This window comes from Agelaius tricolor, unplaced genomic scaffold (assembly GCF_023055355.1).
Source record: "Agelaius tricolor isolate 1412-34295 unplaced genomic scaffold, bAgeTri1.0.p SCAF_38, whole genome shotgun sequence".
Classification (NCBI taxonomy): domain Eukaryota; kingdom Metazoa; phylum Chordata; class Aves; order Passeriformes; family Icteridae; genus Agelaius; species Agelaius tricolor.
Genome location: NW_027269298.1, coordinates 5,191,955 through 5,210,214, shown reverse-complemented (window position 1 = coordinate 5,210,214; position 18,260 = coordinate 5,191,955). Strand labels below are relative to the sequence as shown.

At 56.5% G+C, this 18,260-nt stretch overlaps 2 protein-coding genes across 4 annotated transcripts in view; one reads left to right on the top strand and one right to left on the bottom strand.

Annotated features, from left to right (window-relative positions):
• Positions 1 to 570: 570 nt before the first annotated feature.
• OLFML2A (olfactomedin like 2A) overlaps positions 571 to 18,260 on the bottom strand; it is a 38,218-nt gene continuing 20,528 nt past the window's right edge. Inside the window, exons 1-8 of one of the 2 annotated variants that reach the window (XM_071454416.1) lie at positions 7,774 to 8,281; positions 3,952 to 4,215; positions 3,729 to 3,836; positions 3,430 to 3,615; positions 2,955 to 3,216; positions 2,614 to 2,847; positions 2,276 to 2,461; positions 571 to 2,044 (exon numbers count right to left, since the gene is read on the bottom strand). In XM_071454416.1, coding sequence (XP_071310517.1) covers positions 1,443 to 2,044; positions 2,276 to 2,461; positions 2,614 to 2,847; positions 2,955 to 3,216; positions 3,430 to 3,615; positions 3,729 to 3,836; positions 3,952 to 4,215; positions 7,774 to 7,839 — 1,908 coding nt within the window. In that variant the 5' untranslated portion in view covers positions 7,840 to 8,281 and the 3' untranslated portion in view covers positions 571 to 1,442. Of the gene's footprint in view, positions 2,045 to 2,275; positions 2,462 to 2,613; positions 2,848 to 2,954; positions 3,217 to 3,429; positions 3,616 to 3,728; positions 3,837 to 3,951; positions 4,216 to 7,773; positions 8,282 to 18,260 lie in introns of those variants that run through there. The other variant, XM_071454417.1, reaches the window with a different exon arrangement.
• Positions 8,480 to 18,260, top strand: part of NR6A1 (nuclear receptor subfamily 6 group A member 1) — a 71,751-nt gene continuing 61,970 nt past the window's right edge. For both annotated transcript variants that reach the window (XM_071454420.1, XM_071454419.1), the window contains exon 1: positions 8,480 to 8,670. In XM_071454420.1, the coding sequence (XP_071310521.1) occupies positions 8,604 to 8,670 (67 nt within the window). In that variant the 5' untranslated portion in view covers positions 8,480 to 8,603. The remainder of the gene's footprint in view (positions 8,671 to 18,260) is intronic.

Below are 18,260 nucleotides of genomic sequence, written 5' to 3'. Positions count from 1 at the left end.
CGGTCGGTGCCAGCCCCGCAGCACGAGGCGCCCGTGGCCCGCGGCCGGTGCGTGCGGGGCCCGGCGGGGCCGAGGGGCCGCTGCCCCGCGCACACGGACGGGAACGGGAGGGCGGCGCAGCGGGGGCTGCTCTCACCCGGGGCCCCCGGCAGCTCCCTCCGCGCTTGCCAAGCCCTGAGCAGCGTCGGGGCAGCTGCTCGCCGTGCCCACGCTCAGCTGCTCCGCGCTCCCGAAGGCTCTCGGGCCGCAGCTCAGGCTGGGCAATGCCAAAGCTGTCCCCAGGACCCGGCTGCTGTCCCGGGTCTGTCCCGGGACCCTCCTGCCTCTGCACTGCCGTGGCACCGTGCCCGTGCTGCTGGGGGAGCGTGGGGTGCCCGCCCTGGGCAGATGTGCCTGCAAGGTGTGCAGCAGCTGTGACAGCAACCCCTGGCACTCCTGGCCGTGGAAGTCGGGTCAGTGCACAAGGATGGCGAGGGACAGGGACAGGGAGGGATGGGGACGGTGAGCACCCACCCTGCCCACTCCTCCCTGCCCAGCTCCAGGACAAATGACAACACACGCAGCCCGCTCTCACATCTCTTATGTTTTAGTACTGCTCATGTCTAAAATGACCAAAACCAAGCCAAGCGCTCGCAGCCCCTCGCTCTGCCTCACACGGAGTGAGAGGCCCGGGGGCTGCCCTGTCCAGTGCTGGGTGCGGGCAGGTGCGAGGGCAGGGGTGAGAGCAGGGGTGAGGGCAGGTGAGAGGGCAGGTGACAGGGCAGGGGCGAGGGCAGGTGACAGGGCAGGTGTACGGGTGGCTGTGCAGGCAGGACACCCCAGGCAGGCTCCTCCACGCCTGCTGCCGAAGGGGACTTGCACGGCTCCAGTGAATGCATTTAAATAACAAACTCATGATCAGCAAAAGCAAAGGCATCTTAACCACACTTCCTAAAATAGCGACTGGCACCTGTTCCCGGCGCCTGGCAGTGAGGGGGCCCGCCCGCCCCGCGGGGCTGGGCGCGGGCGGGGCACGGGGCTGTCCCGGCTCTGGCACGGCTGGCAGCGATGGATGGCACACACGGTGCCCGGGCTGGGGGCAGTGCAGGAGGCGCTCAGGGCGCTGCTGCAGGGCGGGCGGGCAGTGCCAGCAGCGGCAGAGGGATGCGGGGCTGGGCTCCTCTCCGTGTCCCCGGGGAGGCGATGCTGGCCCAGCTGCCACGGCCCGGGGGCCACGTTGTCACAAGGGTGGGTATCTGCTGGGGGCTGCTCTTACGGGCTCCCCCTGCCCTGCAGCACGGTGGGCATAGTGCAGGTGATGGCCAGAGCAGATGGGGAAGGCTTTGGGGTGGAAGCCAAGCTCTTGCCACAGCCCTGGCTGGAGTGGGGGGGCCAGGGCCAGGCTGCGTCAGGGTGCCCCAGCCAGGGTGGGTGCAGGAGTGCAGAGGGACCTGCCCGGGCACTCAGACCACGAAGCTGAGCCCGTAGGTCATCTGATGGCCGTTGTCCCAGGCATAGAGCACCTTCTCCTTGGGGTTGTAGTCGACCTGCGTGGTGAAGGAGTAGTGGTTGAGGAAGGGCAGCCGGAGCTCTGCCTCCGTGTCTGTGTGCGTGTCGAAGGCATAGGAGATCTGCCCTTCCTTCTGGCTGTAGGTGTCCACAGCATAGAGGATGCCACAGATGATGAAGCAGTTCCCGTAGGTGTTGCGCTTCAGCCCCGTCTTCCAGGTGGTTTCCTTGCGCACCGAGAGGTCCACGGGGTCCAGCCGGCTGAGGACGATCACCTCCTGCTGGGAGTAGTCGTAGTCCACCGAGGGGTAGATGACCCAGAGCCCGCTCTCATCCACGGCAAAGTCGATGTCCGAGTGGCCCCTCCACTTCCAGGGCGTCGTGTCCTCGTACACCACGTCGTGGAGCTGCGCCCAGCCTGCCACGAAGCGCTCCTTCAGGTCGTACTTGATGATGTTCTTGGTGAAGGCACGGTTGTAGTAGAAGGCCCCTCTGTACACCACGTGCCCCGTGCCAATCCAGTTGTAGGGCAGCTTGTAGAGGTTGCTCCAGCGGCCTGTGGGTGGGTGGGAGAGGTATTGGGACCCTCCACAGCCCAGGGGTCCCATGCACGATGGCCAGAGCATGCTGGCAGCAGCAGGGGCCTTGTGTCACCCTTGCTGCCCTCTGGATGCTCCCCTCAGCTGCCCACTGCCCCAGGGCCCAGCACAGCTGGTGTCACCCAGCACTGGGCACCCACCTAGGAGCAGCCAGGGCCCCTGTGCCCACTCGCCCGCTTGCTCCTCACCCTGCTTGAAGCTGTCGAGGCTCCTGAACTCCACCAGGCTGTTGCCATAGTAGTAATTGGTGACGTAGATGCGGTCATCCTTGGCTGCCGGGTCCTTCATCCAGGCCCCCTCGTTGCGCCCGTAGCTATGGTGCTCCCGGGGCGGCTCCACGGACTCAATGGTGCCTTCGCACTCCGCCTCCTTCACTGGGTGCGAGGGGGAGGAAGAGGAAGGCTTATCCCTGCCCAGGCAGCTGACCCCTGCTCCTTCCCCGAGGCAGATTCCTGCTGGCTTAGCTTGGCAGGGCACCGGGAACGCGGGGCTGGGTGCCCCCTGCCAGCCGCCCCCGCTCACCCACCTCTGTTCGGTGTCTCGGGGTCCCCGGTGCTGCCGGTGCCCTGGCCGAGGGCGGGGCCGGGGGGGCTGCGGGCGGTGCTGCGGGGCACCGGGGCGCTGCTGGGCACGGCCGTGCTGCTGGGCACGGTGCTCTCCGTCTGGGCAACAGCCTGGGCTGGGCTACCCTTGGCTGGCGGGGGCGGGGGGCCCCTGTCCTCCTGCTGCTCTGGCACGGCTGCCCCTCTCACAGGGCCCTCTGCGGGGGACAAGCCGGGGGTCAGTGCGTTTGCAGGGGCAGGTCCTGGCCCCCCTCGGTGAGAGGTGCCCTCCCAGGCCCCCATCCCTGCCCTGCTCCAGACTCACCGCGGCTGCCGGCCGGACCCTCTGCCGCTCCCGCCTGCCCGACCTTGTAGTAGGTGATGCCCCGGACCACAGTCTGCTGCTGCACCAGGGGCTTGGGCTTGGCCGTGGGCTGTGACCCCACCTTGGCTTTGGTGTTCTCCTTTTTGGGCTTTTCAGGCTTCAGCGGTTTCTCCTTGGGCGCTCGGGGGGCTGCCCTGTCCCCCAGTGCCTTGCGGGTGCTGGGGTACCGTCCTGCCTCCTTCTCCCGGCCACCTGTCGTGTCCTGGGGGGCACAGCCCGGTCAGACCCCCTGCCCTCCCATGCCCTCCTCTTCCCTGCCACCACCGTGCCAGGCAGGGGGCACAGGCACCAGCCCAGGGGTTACCCCAAGGATCCTCCACAAGCCTGGGGGAGCCTGGCCCTGCCTGGCAGGACCCGCTGTGCCTGCATGTGCCCAGGGGTACCTGTGCCTTGGGGTATCTGTGCCTTGGGGTACCTGTGCCTTGCTCTCAGGGATGGCAGCTGCATCCTTCTGCAGCAGCTGATAGCCCAGGTTGGAGATCTCCTTCTTGATGCTGATCATGATGTCAGAGTAGTTCTCATAGCGTTTCATCTGGTCACTGAGGTGCTGGACACTCTCCTTCATGAAGTCATTCTCCCTGCTCAGGTTGGTTTTGATGGTCTGCAGGAGAGGAGAGGAGAGGAGAGGCTGGGGCCCCACTCAGGGGCTCACAGAGGCTCCTGAGCCGTGCAGGGGGGAGCACTGCGGGGATGGGGCTGCTGGAGCTCGCTCACCTCCTCCAGCGTGTTCATCTGCGCCACCACCTTGCTGATGTAGGAGTGCACCTTCATCAGGTCCATGCTGTACAGCGTTCCCTCCAGCAGGTCCACCATGGCCTGCAGCTGCAGGGGGGACACAGGGATGGGGCCTGGGCTAAGGGCTGGGGCACGGGGCAGGGACACGGCAGCACAGCATGGGCAGGGGGTCTGGCCCCCAGTCCCACCACACCACAGATACCTTGAAGAGCTCAGGGGCCTGCTTCTTCAGCTTCTCCATCTTCCACTCGTTCTCGCAGGGGTTGAGCGAGGAGGGGGGCGCGGTGCAGGAGCACCTGCAGTCAGCCCCCGAGCTCACCGTCTCCACGGTGTAGAAATCCTCCACGCGCGCGCTGCCGCTCCTGACGCGGCTGCAGGCGTCCTTGCTCAGCGGCCGCAGGATGCACTTGCAGCGGCAGTCGGAGCCCTCGGACGTCATCCGGACCTGGTCCACATCCCCCAGCGCCTGCGGGACACGCGATGAGCCCGGTGCCCACCCGGGTGTCCCGCAGAGCCAACCCCAGCAGACCAACACAGCCAACCCCTCACTGCTGCTGGCCCAGAGATCTCCCAGTGCCCCTGGGGCTCGTGGCTGTGCCCAAAGGAGGGAGGCATTGCCTAGTCCCCAGCACCCTGTCCCACCGCTCTGCAGCCGGGCTGACGGTGAACAAAGCCCAGGGACCTGCTCATCCCTGCAATGCTTTGTGGCCCAGGTACTTCAGTCTCATTTCTGTGGCTGCTTCCCAGCCTCCAGCAAGACCTCAGTGAGCAGGGATGGTGGAAAGAACACCCAGCGGTGCCTCAGTGAGCAGGGATGGTGGCAAGAACACCCAGCAGTGTCTCTGTGCCCCCACAGTGGCTCCGAGCCCACACAGGGTCCGTTGTTTGCGGTGACATGCAGCCACCTCGGGGTGAGCTCGGCCCCTCAGTCTGCTGCGATGGCCCGAGGCACAGGCTCAAGGACTCCCTTGTTTCCACACATGGCCCTGATTCACGCTCCAGAGCCCAGGGTGCTTTTTGGCTGGTTTAGCTCATTTCTCCCGCTGTGCTCAGGAACAGGGGAGCTGAGTCCCTCCCACCCCCTGCCACCGGCTGTGCACCTGCGGGGGACCCCTGGGCTGGCAGGAGCATGGCCAGGCCGCTCTGGGTGTCCCACGGGCGGGGATGCGCCTGCTCCAAGCACCCCGGAGGGTGGGAGAGCAGGGAGAGGCAGTGCGGTGACCCCGCAGGGAGAGGGCTCTGCCCACAGGGACTCTGACTCATCCTGGGAAACGGAACGGTGGCAGAGCTGGGAAACAAGTTGAGCTCTGGCTCCCGGTCCTCCCCGGACCACAGCGGAGCACAGAGCGGCGTGGGAAAGGGCAGAGGCCCGCGGGCTCCATGTCCTGCCCCAAGGCAGCACCCAGGGCTGCACAGGGATGGATCCTCCTGCCGTGCTGGTGGCACCGGGGCTCCCTGAGCTGGGCACGGACCCCAGCTCCCCACAGCCCACACGGGCCAGGGGCTTCCTCCCCTTTCTGAAGGGCTGCAAACCCTCACGCATTTTGCATTTCAAAAAACCCTCTTTCGTTCAAAGGGAAACCAGGTCCTGCTGGCTGAAGGGAAACACCAGGACGCCAAAGGGCTGTAAATTGAGCAGAATCTAATCAAGCTCTCAGCAGGGAGCGGGGCAGGGACCCCCTCCCCAAACACCACCTCGCCAGGCTCGCACGTCCCCGGGGCCCCTGACCTCTCCTGTGGCCACTGGCGCTTGTGCAAACAGGCAGGACGGTTCCCCGCCCGGCCACACACCCAGCAGCGGCCGGAGCTGTCCTGGGGGACAGTGTCCATCCCTGTGCTGCCCGCTGAGCACACATCCCTGCGGGAATCCCGTGAGAGATGCTCCCCACTGCAGGCCCACTTCAGTTCCGAGCTGGGGTCCCCCGTTCCTGGCAGTGCCCAGAGCAGCAGCCCCCGGTGAAGGCGCCGCTGCTGCAGCACAGCCCGACCCCGGCACAGCGGTGACCCCCCTGCTCCCAGCGCCTGCTGCAGGGCAGGGCTGCAGGAAGCTCGTTCCTGAGGGAGCAGGCGACCCTGGGCTGTGCATCCCCTCCCTGTGACACTGCACAGCCGGGAGGTGTCCGGCGCACAGAAGCTCTCCAGGGCACCAAGGGCCAGCCCCTTCCCAGAGACCCGCCCGGCTCCGGCCGCGCCCGTCCCGCGTGGGCAAACGCGCTGCGGGTGCCTCCGCACCGTGCCCGGGCCGCCGCCCACCTTCAGTGGGGCCGTAACACTAAACCTCGCCGTGCCGTCTGCCAGCTTCCCTAAACAGGAACTGCACGCTCTATTTATACAGAAAAGCCCATAAGCAAGGAAGTATTAAAAACCAGGCTCCCACGCAGGGAGCCTCTGTGAGGGTCCGGGGTACCTCGGCTGGTGCCCTCTGTCAGCCCCTGCCCGGCTGTGCCCGGCTCTGCAGGGACAGCCCACACCAGGGCACGCACAGGCGGCTGGGGATGTGGGTGCAGAAGGCAGCCCGTGCTGCTCTGCTTTCTCCAGGTGGAATCTGTGAGCTCCCCACGATGGGGGCTGATGCAGCCCTGCAGGGGCTCTGGCGATTCTTTCCCTAGATCCCCCACTCGCTGCAGACCCCAGCCTAGGCTGCTGGCAGGTGGCTGCTGCCTGTCCTCCTGAGTGGGTCCCAGCTCCCCGGGGGCTGCACACCCATGGCTGGTGTGGGAGAGTGTCCCTGCACTTTGCCGAGGGTTTCCTCACTGCAAGTTTTATGAGCTGGGTAATTTTCCTGGTTCCCGGGACCTCTTGCAAGAGCATCCATGTGAGCACAGAGTTTGTGACATTATTTGGAGAAAGCGGGACCTTTGACAATGACCCTTGGCCAGCTTTTAGGCTGTCCCTTGGCTGCTGCCAGAGGACTCGTCTCGGGGGAAAACACGCTGTGTTGATAAGCTGCCGCTCCACACGCCTCTGGCACAGCTGCCGGGAGGCAGGTCCCCATCACGGGAGGGAAACCATGTCACCCTCCTCTTCCTCCTCCTCCCAGGCTTGGCACAAGGTGTCAAACACGTCCTGCAGCTGAGGCAGAACGGTGCTGGCAGGGCTGGGCCGTGGCTGACGGGGGCCAGGCCCCGGGCGCTGGCGCTGCTTGGGTGTCCCGTGTCGGTCACGGGGACACAGCCGTGCCAAGCGCTTGTATGGCACACGCATGCCCACGATGGGATCTCATTGAGAACACACCTCTGAGCACAGCAGGCAGCACCTGCGGGGAGGGAGACGGCACCGCGTGGATCGCTGAGTCCTGCCAGCATCACCCCTGGCACCCCGCCGGGAGCCCAAGCAACAGGGCATTCCAGGCTTTGGATATCTGTTCCAAGCTAAGTGCTGCCCGACAACAGCTGCGTTAGCGTCGTTTCCCACCAAATGTCTTGGAAAATCCCGTCTTTTTAACATTTGGTGATCCTAGCAGTAGCTGCTCCCACCACCATTCCTCTGGGCTGGGTCCCGGTGTCCCTGCTCCGGCCGCGCTACGGCCACTGACCCCGTGGGAGACGTCTTCCAGCTGGAACCGAGGGCTCCTGGACGCACGGGGAGGCCGGCTCCCCCCGCTCCCGGTCCCGCTCCCGCTCCTTATCCCCGCGGGGAAGGCTTGTCTGGGCTGCTCTCCCTGGCACGGAGTCGCTCATTGCAGCGCCCATCACCGCAGCGCCGGGGCTTGGGCACCGTCCAACCGCTGAACGCGCCCGCAGCCCGGGTCATTCCCTGCGCCGAACCCCCGCCCGCCGGGAGCACCGGCACCCGAACCGGCCCTTCCCGGGACCCCCGCCCGCTGCCTGTGTCGGGCCGCGCCCCCTCCGCTCCGCCCGGGCACAGAGAGCAGCGACCGCCGGGGACACTGGGCCGGTCCCGCAGCGACGGGGCTGCCCCTGCCCGCTGCCGACCACCGCCGCGATCGCTCCCGGCCGCGATCGCGATCCCGGTCCCAACCCCAGTCGGTGCCGGTGCCGGTGCCGGTCCGGCCCGTCCTTACCATGGCGGCGCCGCGCACCGCGGCCAGCGCCGGGAGCAGGAGCGCGGGGAGCAGCAGCGCCCGCATGGCGAGAGCGGCGGTGACCGCCCGCACCGAGCGTCCGCTCCGCCCGGCCCGGCCCGGCCCGTCCCGTCCCGGCGGCGGGGAGGAGCCGCCCGTCCCGTCCGCCCGTCCGTCCCGTCCCGCCCCGCCCCATCCCGACGGCGGCACCGGCCCCAGCAGCGGCGCCGCGGCGCGGGGGCGGCGCGTTCCCCCCGGGTGGGGCTGGTCGTGCCCGCCCCGGGGCTGCCACCGCACCGGGGCTGCCCGGTGCCCCGTGCGGGGCTGCCCGTCCCTCCCCGGCCTGGCCGGTCCCCCCCTCCGAGGGGGAGGCGGTGTCCCCGGGCAGCCGCTCGGACCCCCACCGGGGCTGTGCGGTTTCCCCGGGCTATGCCCCGTGCCCCGTGCCCGGTTTCGCCCCTCTCTCGGTGCCCCGTGCCCGGTGCCCGGTTCCCTCTCCCGGTGCCGCGGGCGACGCTCGGGGCTCGGCCGCCGGGTGCCCCCTGGCGCCCCGCCGCTCCCGGTGCACCGGCCCGGGGGAGCCCGCGGGGCGGGGCGGGGGCTCGGGGCGGGCCGGGGGCGCGGCCGTCGGGGCCGGGCCCGGCTCCCCGCGGGCGGCGCTCGGACTACGGCTCCCGTGGTGCCCCGGGGGGGCGGGGCGCGGCCGGCCCGGCCGAGCGCGGCGCGGCCCTGGCTGTCAGCAGCGCCCGAGCGGCCATGGGGCAGCGCGGCCGCCGGGGCCGCTGAGACCGCCGAGCCCCGGCCCGGCCCGGCGCGGCCCCGGCGCCGCCATGGAGCTGGAGCCGCCCGCGGAGCTGCCGGAGCCCCGCGCCGCCAGCAAGGGGCCGCCCCGCAGCGGTGAGTGCAGAGCGAGGGGTCCGGGCGGGCCGGGGGCGCGGGGCCGGCGGTACCGGGGGCTCCGCCTGCCCGATGCGGGCCCGCAACTTTCCGCGGCCGCGGGGCGCAACAAAGGGCCGTGCCCGCCCTGCCCCGCTGCCCCGGCCGGGGCCGGGACCCGCTCGGGGGCACGCGGGGGTCGCCGCCCTCAGCGGTGCCCTCGGCCGGGGCGCGTGCCCCGCGGATCTCGCTCGCCCGGCCGGAATCGCCTTTGCCCCGGCAGCCCCGGTGCTCGGGGGCCCGCGGGGTGCGTGCGGCGGCGCGGGGCCGCTGCCGGCTCGGTCCGGGAGCGCCGGGGCTGCCCCGCGGTGCCGGTACCGGCGGCGTGTCCCGGCCGTGCCCCGCGGCTGCTCCCGGTGCCCCGCGGGTGTCTTGGCTCAGCCCCTGGAGCCGGTCCCTGCCCGGGGTTTATGGGCACCATTTGGGACCCTTTTACACTTCCCGTATGCAGATGCCGCATCTGCACTTGAATGTCCCTGCCAATTTTTATGGTTTACAATTGCATTTTACCATCTTAAGGTACTCGGGTTCTCTACAAAGGGTTTGCTCAGACAAAAGAGGCTTTTTATCAGGCAGCATCCTCGGTTTTCGAGATACGGGCGGTACCAAAAGATAGGCAGTGTGGGAACGGCAGAATGGGCATTGCTGTAAGCGCCCTGATGTGTAACGTTGAGTTGTCCCTGGAAGCACTTTATTCCTCCTCACTTAATTAGATGTCCAATTGGATGAAAGACACTTAATACTCTTAGATACTTTAATAACACTCTAATAACACTCTTAATGCTTTAATATAGCCTTAATACTTTTTGAACTTTCTGGTTTAATTTGTGAAGTGTCTGTTGCTTTAGTGTCCCTAAAAGTACAACATTATTAATGCTTTGTCCGCATTTGCTGTTTTTCCCACAGATGTGGGATTTTGAGGGAAATCTCTTTTGATTAATCAGATTAGCTTTAAGAGTTTTTTGCGTAGCTGTTTCTTGTGACAGATGTACCTGTGGCTGTGGTTAGTCTTTTGAATGGGTGATGTAACAACCTTTTGCTACTTTGCCTTCAAAAATGTGAAATACTGCTGCGGTGTTGAGACATTGCTTGACCTTCAGTCTTTCTAAAGCCTCTGGGGGAGGAGCAGGAAAGATTGGGTTGTTAATTCATGGTTTATAAAATACCTGCAAATGATAATGGCAGATGAAGACTCTGAATATTTCGTTTTCTTAAGAAAAATTCATAGTGCTTCTGATACCTCGAGGAACAGTGTCTTAACAAAACCAGTGAAAATTGTAGGAGGACAGAGGCATAAAAGTCAGATTGTATTCTTGGTGTTAAAATGTTAATGTTAAAATCATTAATGAACTTAAGCTGTGCACGTGGCTTCTGTGTTAACCCAGAGTAAACTGCTGCAAGTTTATTGGCGCCTTCAGTGAGAGAAGCCTCAGGATAACTTTGAAATGCAGGGTGTAGTTTTATTTCAGCAGTTACAGGCAATTGCAGCCTCATTATTTGAGGGGACACTTGACGTTCTTAGAATATAAGATGATGGTTTTCCCTTGCCAATTTGAGTACTTCCTCTTCCATGTAAGAAACATATTTTGTCATTGAGCAAATCAATAGCCACGCATAAAGCCAGGGGTTTTTTTTAAAGCAATTTCATTAAGGCATTCATTTTTCTTGCAGTAGTAGCAATTATTTCTCAACAGGGTCCCATTTAAGATCAGTCTTGCTATAGCTTCAGTTGGCATCTTTTTCCTCTGTGAATGAGACATGATGGCTTTTACATAGTTTTAATTATTTAATGTCTTAGCTAAAATAGGGACACAACAGATTAGCTAGAATTAAGGTAGCTTTGGACACTTTGTTGTGTTCTGTGGTCTGGAAGACAAGATTTATCAGGAAACTAAACAGAAAACTTGAATTTTGTGTTCCCGTAAAACTATCAGAGTTTCAGATGGGCAGATTACTGATCTGGATAAACTTCATACCAGAGAAGAGAGGAAAGTTGTCAGAGCACAAAGAATGTAAGGTTTTCAAAGAAAAGTCCCTTTGCCTGCATCCCTTCCCTTTTCCACAGCATTCCCAAACTTTACTGGCACACACTGACATTTTTAGTGGTTCTTTATGCTTGGTTGCTTTGCATCTGATGAGATAAGCCTTTGCTTAACAAAGACTATTTCATTGATATAGTTGGGTCTTAGTTTACTTGCTATAAACATTTCTTTGAAGATTTAGGAAGAAAAACAAATGGAGTTGTCGAATGGCAACGCTGCTGAAGTCAAATGTCTCTGAATAAACAAGAAGCTACAGTGTTATTTCAGCTCAGTGTTGGCTTCTTGAATGTGGATGTCTCTTGCTTTTGTAAATAATAATAGTTCAGAACCCTATGCATTATTTTCTCAGTACTGTGGTGGGAAGTGAAAGACTTGTAATTTAGGAACAACTTAACTCCTTTGTTTGATTTGATGGTAAAGATGGAAAAATACCTCTTGGTATAAAGTTGGAATTTGGTATTGATGGCTTCTGTAGATCATTAATCAGGAAAATGGGTTTATGCATGCCTTTTTGTGCTGAGCAGGACTAGTGCTGTATGTTGAGCAGATGCAGCGTGTGATGTGGCACTGCAACAACAAGATTTTTTCCCTGCTTTGCTATAAAACAATTTAAAGATACTGAATTATAGAAAATGAGGGAACTTTCCCATCTGGGAGACTAATTCTTGATTGTTGGGAAGCAATAGCTGTGTTTCTGTCCTGCCTCTGGCAAGTCCTTTGTGGTATTTCTTTTTTTGGTGGGGAAAATGTGCCAGTGGTTTATTGAATTACTGTTCAACTTCTACGGTGGTAGAGCTTTGAACAGATGCATTTACACCAGCATTCTGTGAGAATGGGAGCACAGTTTATCCTGTTGATAAACTGCCTATTTAAATAAAGCCTTCAGCAGTGTAATCTGGTAATTCTAATTAAGTCATTTACATAGGGAATTGGCCCAGGGTTTCATCAGATGGCTGCTGGGGAGCTGAAATGCATTCTTTCCCTCCAGCTGTATTAAACCAGCCTTTTGATCCTGTCCTTTTTTTAGCCTTTAAGCCAAAGTGGTTATCACTGTGCAGAGTTAATTGAGAAAGGGAAGTTGGGGGACAAGGGGACCCTTTGAGCTTTAGCTTTGGTCTTAATTATTACAGTTCTAATTACATAATTAGAAGACTTCCAGATTTTATGTGTTGATAAAAATGATTCTGTACAGGTTTTGTTAGAAAGAGGAAATACTCCACGCAGAGGCTGGCTTCAGTGAAGTTCTTTATTGGTAAATGATTGCCAATAACTTATCTTGGTAGCAGTATAAGCCTGGGGTATCTGAGTTCTCCCCAGCACTTTGATAAGGAGGTTTCATTTACCCAGGGTGGACCTGCGTCCTTCAGAGAGCACAAATTACATGTCCACCTTCCATTGCCTAATCATCCCAGCTGGAGGCTTGTAGAGGTGGGGAAATTTAAACTTAGAGAAATGTCTGGTCAGTGTGAAAGATTCATTTTTTAAAGCCCTTTTTTCCTTTGTTAAAAAAACCCCCCAAAAAACAAAAAAACAACAAACCAGTAAAAATCTATCCCAGCTGCAACACCAGGCTGACTGCAAAGTGCTGTGATGTCCTTGTCTGGAAATACCTCCTAGCTGAAACTTGAGGGGGAACCTTCAGTAGATTTTGTGGGGACATAATCCGGACTGTGGTGTCCCTCAGAGAAAATTCTCTTGCTGGATAAAGGCTCTGCAGCTGTGGGTGCAGAGTCTGCAGGGGCTCAGGGCGGTGGGCTCCCTGCCCTGCTCCCAGCCTGCAGGTGCTGTACCCCTGGGCTGTGCATGAGCACAGGGCTCCTGGCAATGCAGCGTTTATTCTGATTAGCTGCTGCTCGGCAGCCCAGGGTTTTACCTGTGGGAATTGCTGCAGAGCCCTCAGGTCCTGAATGCAAGTGATTGAATGATGGCTGTCGTGGTTGTAGTAAGAATTTGTAAAAGAACTCCGAGTCTCTGAAAGTTCTGCCAAACACCAGCTTGTCCTCCAAAAATCTCTTCATTCAGTCTCACAGCTGTAGCTTTATGTTGTTTGGCAATACTTACAAGGAATTATTCCTAAGTATGTTGTTTCAGATGTCTTGTGAGTGCTTTTGCCAGGAGGCTCTCCATCCTCTGCCTGTTTTATCAGCAGTGCTGAGGAAATGCCCTTTCTGTGGGTCACAAGCAGGGCTATTCTTACCTGCACATTTACTGTGCTCCTGGTGGCGTACAGAACGGAAGGGAGCTGAGGAGAGGTGCCAGTGTTGGGTACCAGTTTGCTGCTGTGCCAGGCTCAGGGTGTGGCTGCTCGCTGCCTCCTGTTTGCTGCTGCTTTGAGAAGTTTTCTTTGCCCAGTTCTGTTTTCCTGCTTACCTGGCACTGCCAGCTGGGTCCATCACCTTAACACTTGAGCTGACCTTTAGTATTTCACTTGGATTTACATAAGGGCTCTGCTCAGTGAACTGTCCCTATCACAGGATGATATCCATAAAAATGACACTTCCTAGTCTTGAAAAAAATCCCCAGGCCCATTGGAGACATGTGAAAAGGACACCCAGCAGGAAGAGAGGCCCATGGCCTGAAATATTCATCAATCATTTTCCTGGCACCAGGAAACCAATCAGCTCTTGTAAGGGGAGAGAGCAATCAATCACACGATGTGGGAAACAGGGATTGCTGGCCCTGCCAGAAATGTCCCTTCACGGGGACAGAGGGAAGGGGCTGCGTTGGTCCTTACTCACGAGTGGTAACTTACACCCAGCTTTTGTAAAAGGCAATCTGTGCACACCACGGGCTGTGCTGCATCACTGCTCCAGCCTGCACTCACGGTTTTGTTTGCAGTAATGTGGAGTTGTTTTCTCCTTAGATTTTTTTTAATTTACCTCTTTTCCGTGGCTGGTAGGTGAAGGGTTTGTTTCCTGTTCCCAAACCTCTGTGTTCTGAAGTGGCAGGTCCAGCAGCAGCATGTTTTTATCTAGAAGATCAGAATTTTAAAATTTTGCTCTTTTTTTTCATGAAACAACATAAGTTTGAAACAGCTTCTATTGCAAACTGGTACTGGGGAAGAAATGCACCTCTGGGTGTTTGACCTCTTCTTCTATCTTTGGGTTTTGCTAAAAGAAGTATATGTACATTGCCCAATAATAAGTGAACTGTAATTGTCAACATCTGTAGGATATTTTATTGTAGGATAGGGATTATTTGAATTCCAGTAAGAGTTTAAATAATAATTTGAAATTCAAATAAGAAATCCTACAAAATATTCTAGTAAGCTGCTATAAATTGGAACAAGAGACCTGTTTATACCTTTTTTTTTCCTATGAAAACCTCTGCAATAATTGCTACATAAGAAATGCCATAATCATGGCAAAATAAATGGCAGTGCCACAGCCTTTCTCATCTCCTTCAGCCCAGCAGACCATGCTGGGATGATTTTTCTTGGGGAGAGTGAGATATTTCAGGTGTGGCCATGGTCCCTGGTTGGGTGGGGTGCAGGGGGACCAGCCCTGCCCACCACTGCCCAAGCAGAACACCACCATCTGTGGAGTACCAAAAGGAAGAATGCAAATAGATTTCATGTAGCAATGTATGTAACAATTATTTTAAAATTGTAAAACTTGTAATCATATGTCATCCAACATAGATTTTAAAAAAGACAAAACTGTGTATTGTCTTTTCATGGAAATCAGCAAAACATGAACTGCTGTATTATTTAAGTTAGATTAAAAGTCAATTACGATTCAGATTGTTCTTCAGAGCAGCAGTGTATACTAAATTCAATCCAAAATTAATTTCTCATTGAAAAGATTAGGAGCCTTCTTTTTAAAAATGTAGATATTTTTCTGCATTGAAGGTAATTTTCTAGTACAAGTGGAGACAAATATCCAAATGTCAGGAAGGATGTTTCTATTCTGAAGAGCATTTTTCTGTTTGTCAGACAGTTTCTGATGTGCTTTCTAAGATGCTTAGATGTGTTACCACAATTAAAAGCTACTAAGAGATGTGGCATCCTGCAAAACGAGATTACAGCAATAGGCAGCTGTGGCTGGCATGAGCCCCAAGGAGAAAGGGAAGTGTTTCTGGAATTGCAAGCAGCAGGAGCTAATGCGGTTTGCAAACACGGGAGACAGTGGCAGAGAGGTGGTGGGGAGAGAGAATCCAATTTCCCTTGATTCCTGCCCGTTGGTAATCCCCATCCCTGGGAGGCCAAATGCTCAGTGTGAGCCTCTCACTGCAGCCAGACCCGGCATTCTGGTGCTGGTGAGAGGGGAGGATGCTGGAATCAGTGATGGAGGGGAAACCTGAACTCTCAGGGACTGGGCAGTCACTGCAGCCACAGCCAGTCCAGGTGGCCTCACAAGGATGGGAGCCACACCCGTGTCGGTTCAGGGGTCCAGTTAAAGGGGTGGTTCTAACCCAGTGCACTTGCCTCTGGGAATGCTGCCTAATTTGCAGCAGAATATGATTTCTGCCATATTCTGTGTATCATAACATGCTGTTATTTATCAGGAGATCAGTATTAATCTGCGTTGATGTTAACTCCTCAAAAAATGGCATCTCTTGTATAATATCAGTTAATTCCGCCTTTTTTGAATGTAGGTAATTCTAGTGAACTCTAGATGGATTTTGCTGAAGTGGTATTCCTTATGTTGGCCAACACTTTATCAGCTATCAAAAAGTCAATAAAGAATTTCCCCAGATTTACAGACTGATTATGCAATTGATCTTTCAATATTGGAGTAGGCTGGGCTGCCTGGTAGGCAAAACCCAAATAAACCAAAACGTCCTCCAGGTAGAGAAGATGCAAAAATCTCGTGCCCAGGGACAAAGGCAGTGTGCTTGTGGGCTGGGGTGCTGAGAGGCACTGGGTGTGAAACAGAGACATGATCACCTTCTTCTAGGACAGGCTTTTTTCTTCATCATCATCACTTTTCTAAAAAGCATTGGTGCTTGACTGTGTTTTCCCTTTTGGTAGCCTAAAAGTCTGAAATAAGATGCCAAATGTGCATGAGTCCCCTTTAGAGGAGTGAGCCTGCTGAGAGCTGCCCTGAGTTTTGCTGGTACCACGATCTGGCTCAGGGGTACTCCCTCCACAGCGCCCCATTTTCCAGGAGCAGAGCCTGCTGAACCTCTCAGGGAAGCAGCAGCTTTCCAAAGAGCACTGTGCCCTGTCCCAGAAATCACAGAGGCTCTGGAAACCCAGCCCATAAGGTATGTGGTAATGCTGATAGCACAGCAAGATGCATCTCCTTTCTGCTTTGATTGTTGTGCCTCAGGAGGCACGGCAGGAATCCTGTGACTTTTGATGGCATCAATAAATCAGATAGCATGCTGACAGAATTTTACTGGAATGTAAACAGGCATTTAAAATAACAATGTTTGTAGAGACTTTATTGAAGAATACGGTGCAGGTACATGGAAGATGCATCTCTGTGTAGGTTTCCTTTCAGTTTTGTTGGTAAGCAGGAACTGGGATTGTGTTCCATGTAAATGAAAATAAGTAAAAATATTTATCAGGAGATGACCTTATTTCCCACTCCTCTCTGCAAACAGTGTGTGTTTCCAGCACTGAGGTGAGACAAGCCCTACCCAATGTAGGGGAAAGGGGAGGAATGTCTCTGTATAGTAAAATTGAGCTGATAAGGGATAATGAATCACCTTCAGCTCAGCTCTGCTGAGTAGTAGCTGCTCTGGGGAACTGCAGGCTGGTCAGCCTTGTCTCAGCCCCTCAGTGGGAAGGGTGTGGAGCAAATCCTCCCAAAAGGCTTCTCCAGGCACTTGAAGCACAGGAAGGTAATTGGGAGCGTTTGCTATGGGTTTGCCAAGGGGAGAGATCATGCCTGAGCAACCTCATTCCTTCTGTGATGGGATGACTGGATCCATGCATGAGGAGAGAGTAATTCTGTCATTAACCTTAGCATTAGGCAGGGCTTCTGATGCAGTCTCCCATGTCACCCTAGCAGGCAGTTTGGGTGCAAACCTGGGCTGTTTTGTTTTGTTCAGTTGAGTTCAAGCACTAACTGGTGGCCATTGTGCTGTGATTGTCCTTGGGAGTCAGTGTTGGGGCCAACACTACTGAGCAATTTCATCAGCCCTCAGGATGGTGGGATGGACAAACTCCTCAGGCCTGCAGATGACACCAGGCTGATACTCTGGAGGGCACAGCCACTGTTCAGAAAGACCTCAGTAACCTGAAGGAAAAGGTTGATTGAAACTTCAAAGTTAGACACAACCATCAAGTCCTGCACCTGGATCACCCCATGGAATGGTGCAGGGTGAGGAGCAGCTCAGCAGAGAGGGCCTGGGGTCCTGGAGAACCCCACAGCCGGGTCAGGCGGGCTTGTGACAGCTCAGGGCCACGAGGCTGACAGAAGCCCTTGGTGCCTGGTGTGGGACATGGCAGAGTCACCTCTGGAGCATCCTGTCCCACACACATCTCCTGCCTGCAGCCCCACAAACAGCACTGGGCTGTGCCACACAGATCCACAGGTGGGGTTGATCCTGGGCATGGATCCTGCCCCCTCCCCGAGTCAGCACCTTCTGCTCCTTCCCACCTCGGGAATCCCTGAGTGCTCAGGGTGCCCTGTGCCACCTGCCCTGTGCCACCTGCCCTGTGTCACCTGCCCTGTGCCACCTGCACTGTGTCACCGGCCCTGTGTCACCTGCCCTGTGCCACCTGCTGAGCTCCTCCATGCTGGGGAGGCGGCACCACAGCTCATCCTCCAAGTCCAGTGCTGAGTCCAGGTTCAGGCTGAGTTCATTTCTAGGAGTAGCCCATATACCCCTTCAATTAGCATGAACAGGGACAAGGGCAGGCAAAGGTCAAGAGAAGTTCAAAATGGCATAATCTCTTTTTGCTGGTGTTCCCCAGTGGTCCTGATCCTGCAAAGCTCTCCAGTGCATTTACCAGACCATTGGAAAAGCCAAAGAACAGGGCCTGGCTTGATACAATGGAAGTTAGAAATGGAGGGGTTGAGAAAAGGTAGCACTGTTGCTTAAAACAGGAGAAATAATTGATTTATGTTATGGTGGAAAATTAGGCTGTAAAGTGAAAAACACTTAAAAAGAAACCCTGTGGTTTCAAGGGAGCTTTTTGCTCTGATTCGTGCTCAGCAAAGAGAGGTACCCCAATAAAGGTCATCAGCTTCATGAGCTGAATTATTAATTCCTTTCATACCACTCAGGGCTTGTAAACAGTATATAATACAGGAAAACAATTGGCACTGTTCACTGAGTGGGCGGAGAGGTCAGGAGGTAAATACTTGTATTGGCAGCAGCAGCTCTTCAGAGCTGAGCAGACTTCTGTCCTTTTCCTCTTTTAGAGCAATCCACTTTCCAGAATCTTAGTCTCGTTGTTAGTCCATATCTCCTCTCCCTTGGATGAATTGTTTTTAGGAATTTAATGGATTACATATAATTGTGAAGATAAAAAGGGCTGGAGGGGAAGGGTGGAGGATTGTGGGTAAGAGATCAGCATTGCCATGTTTCATAAACAGCTGTGTTTTTACACAG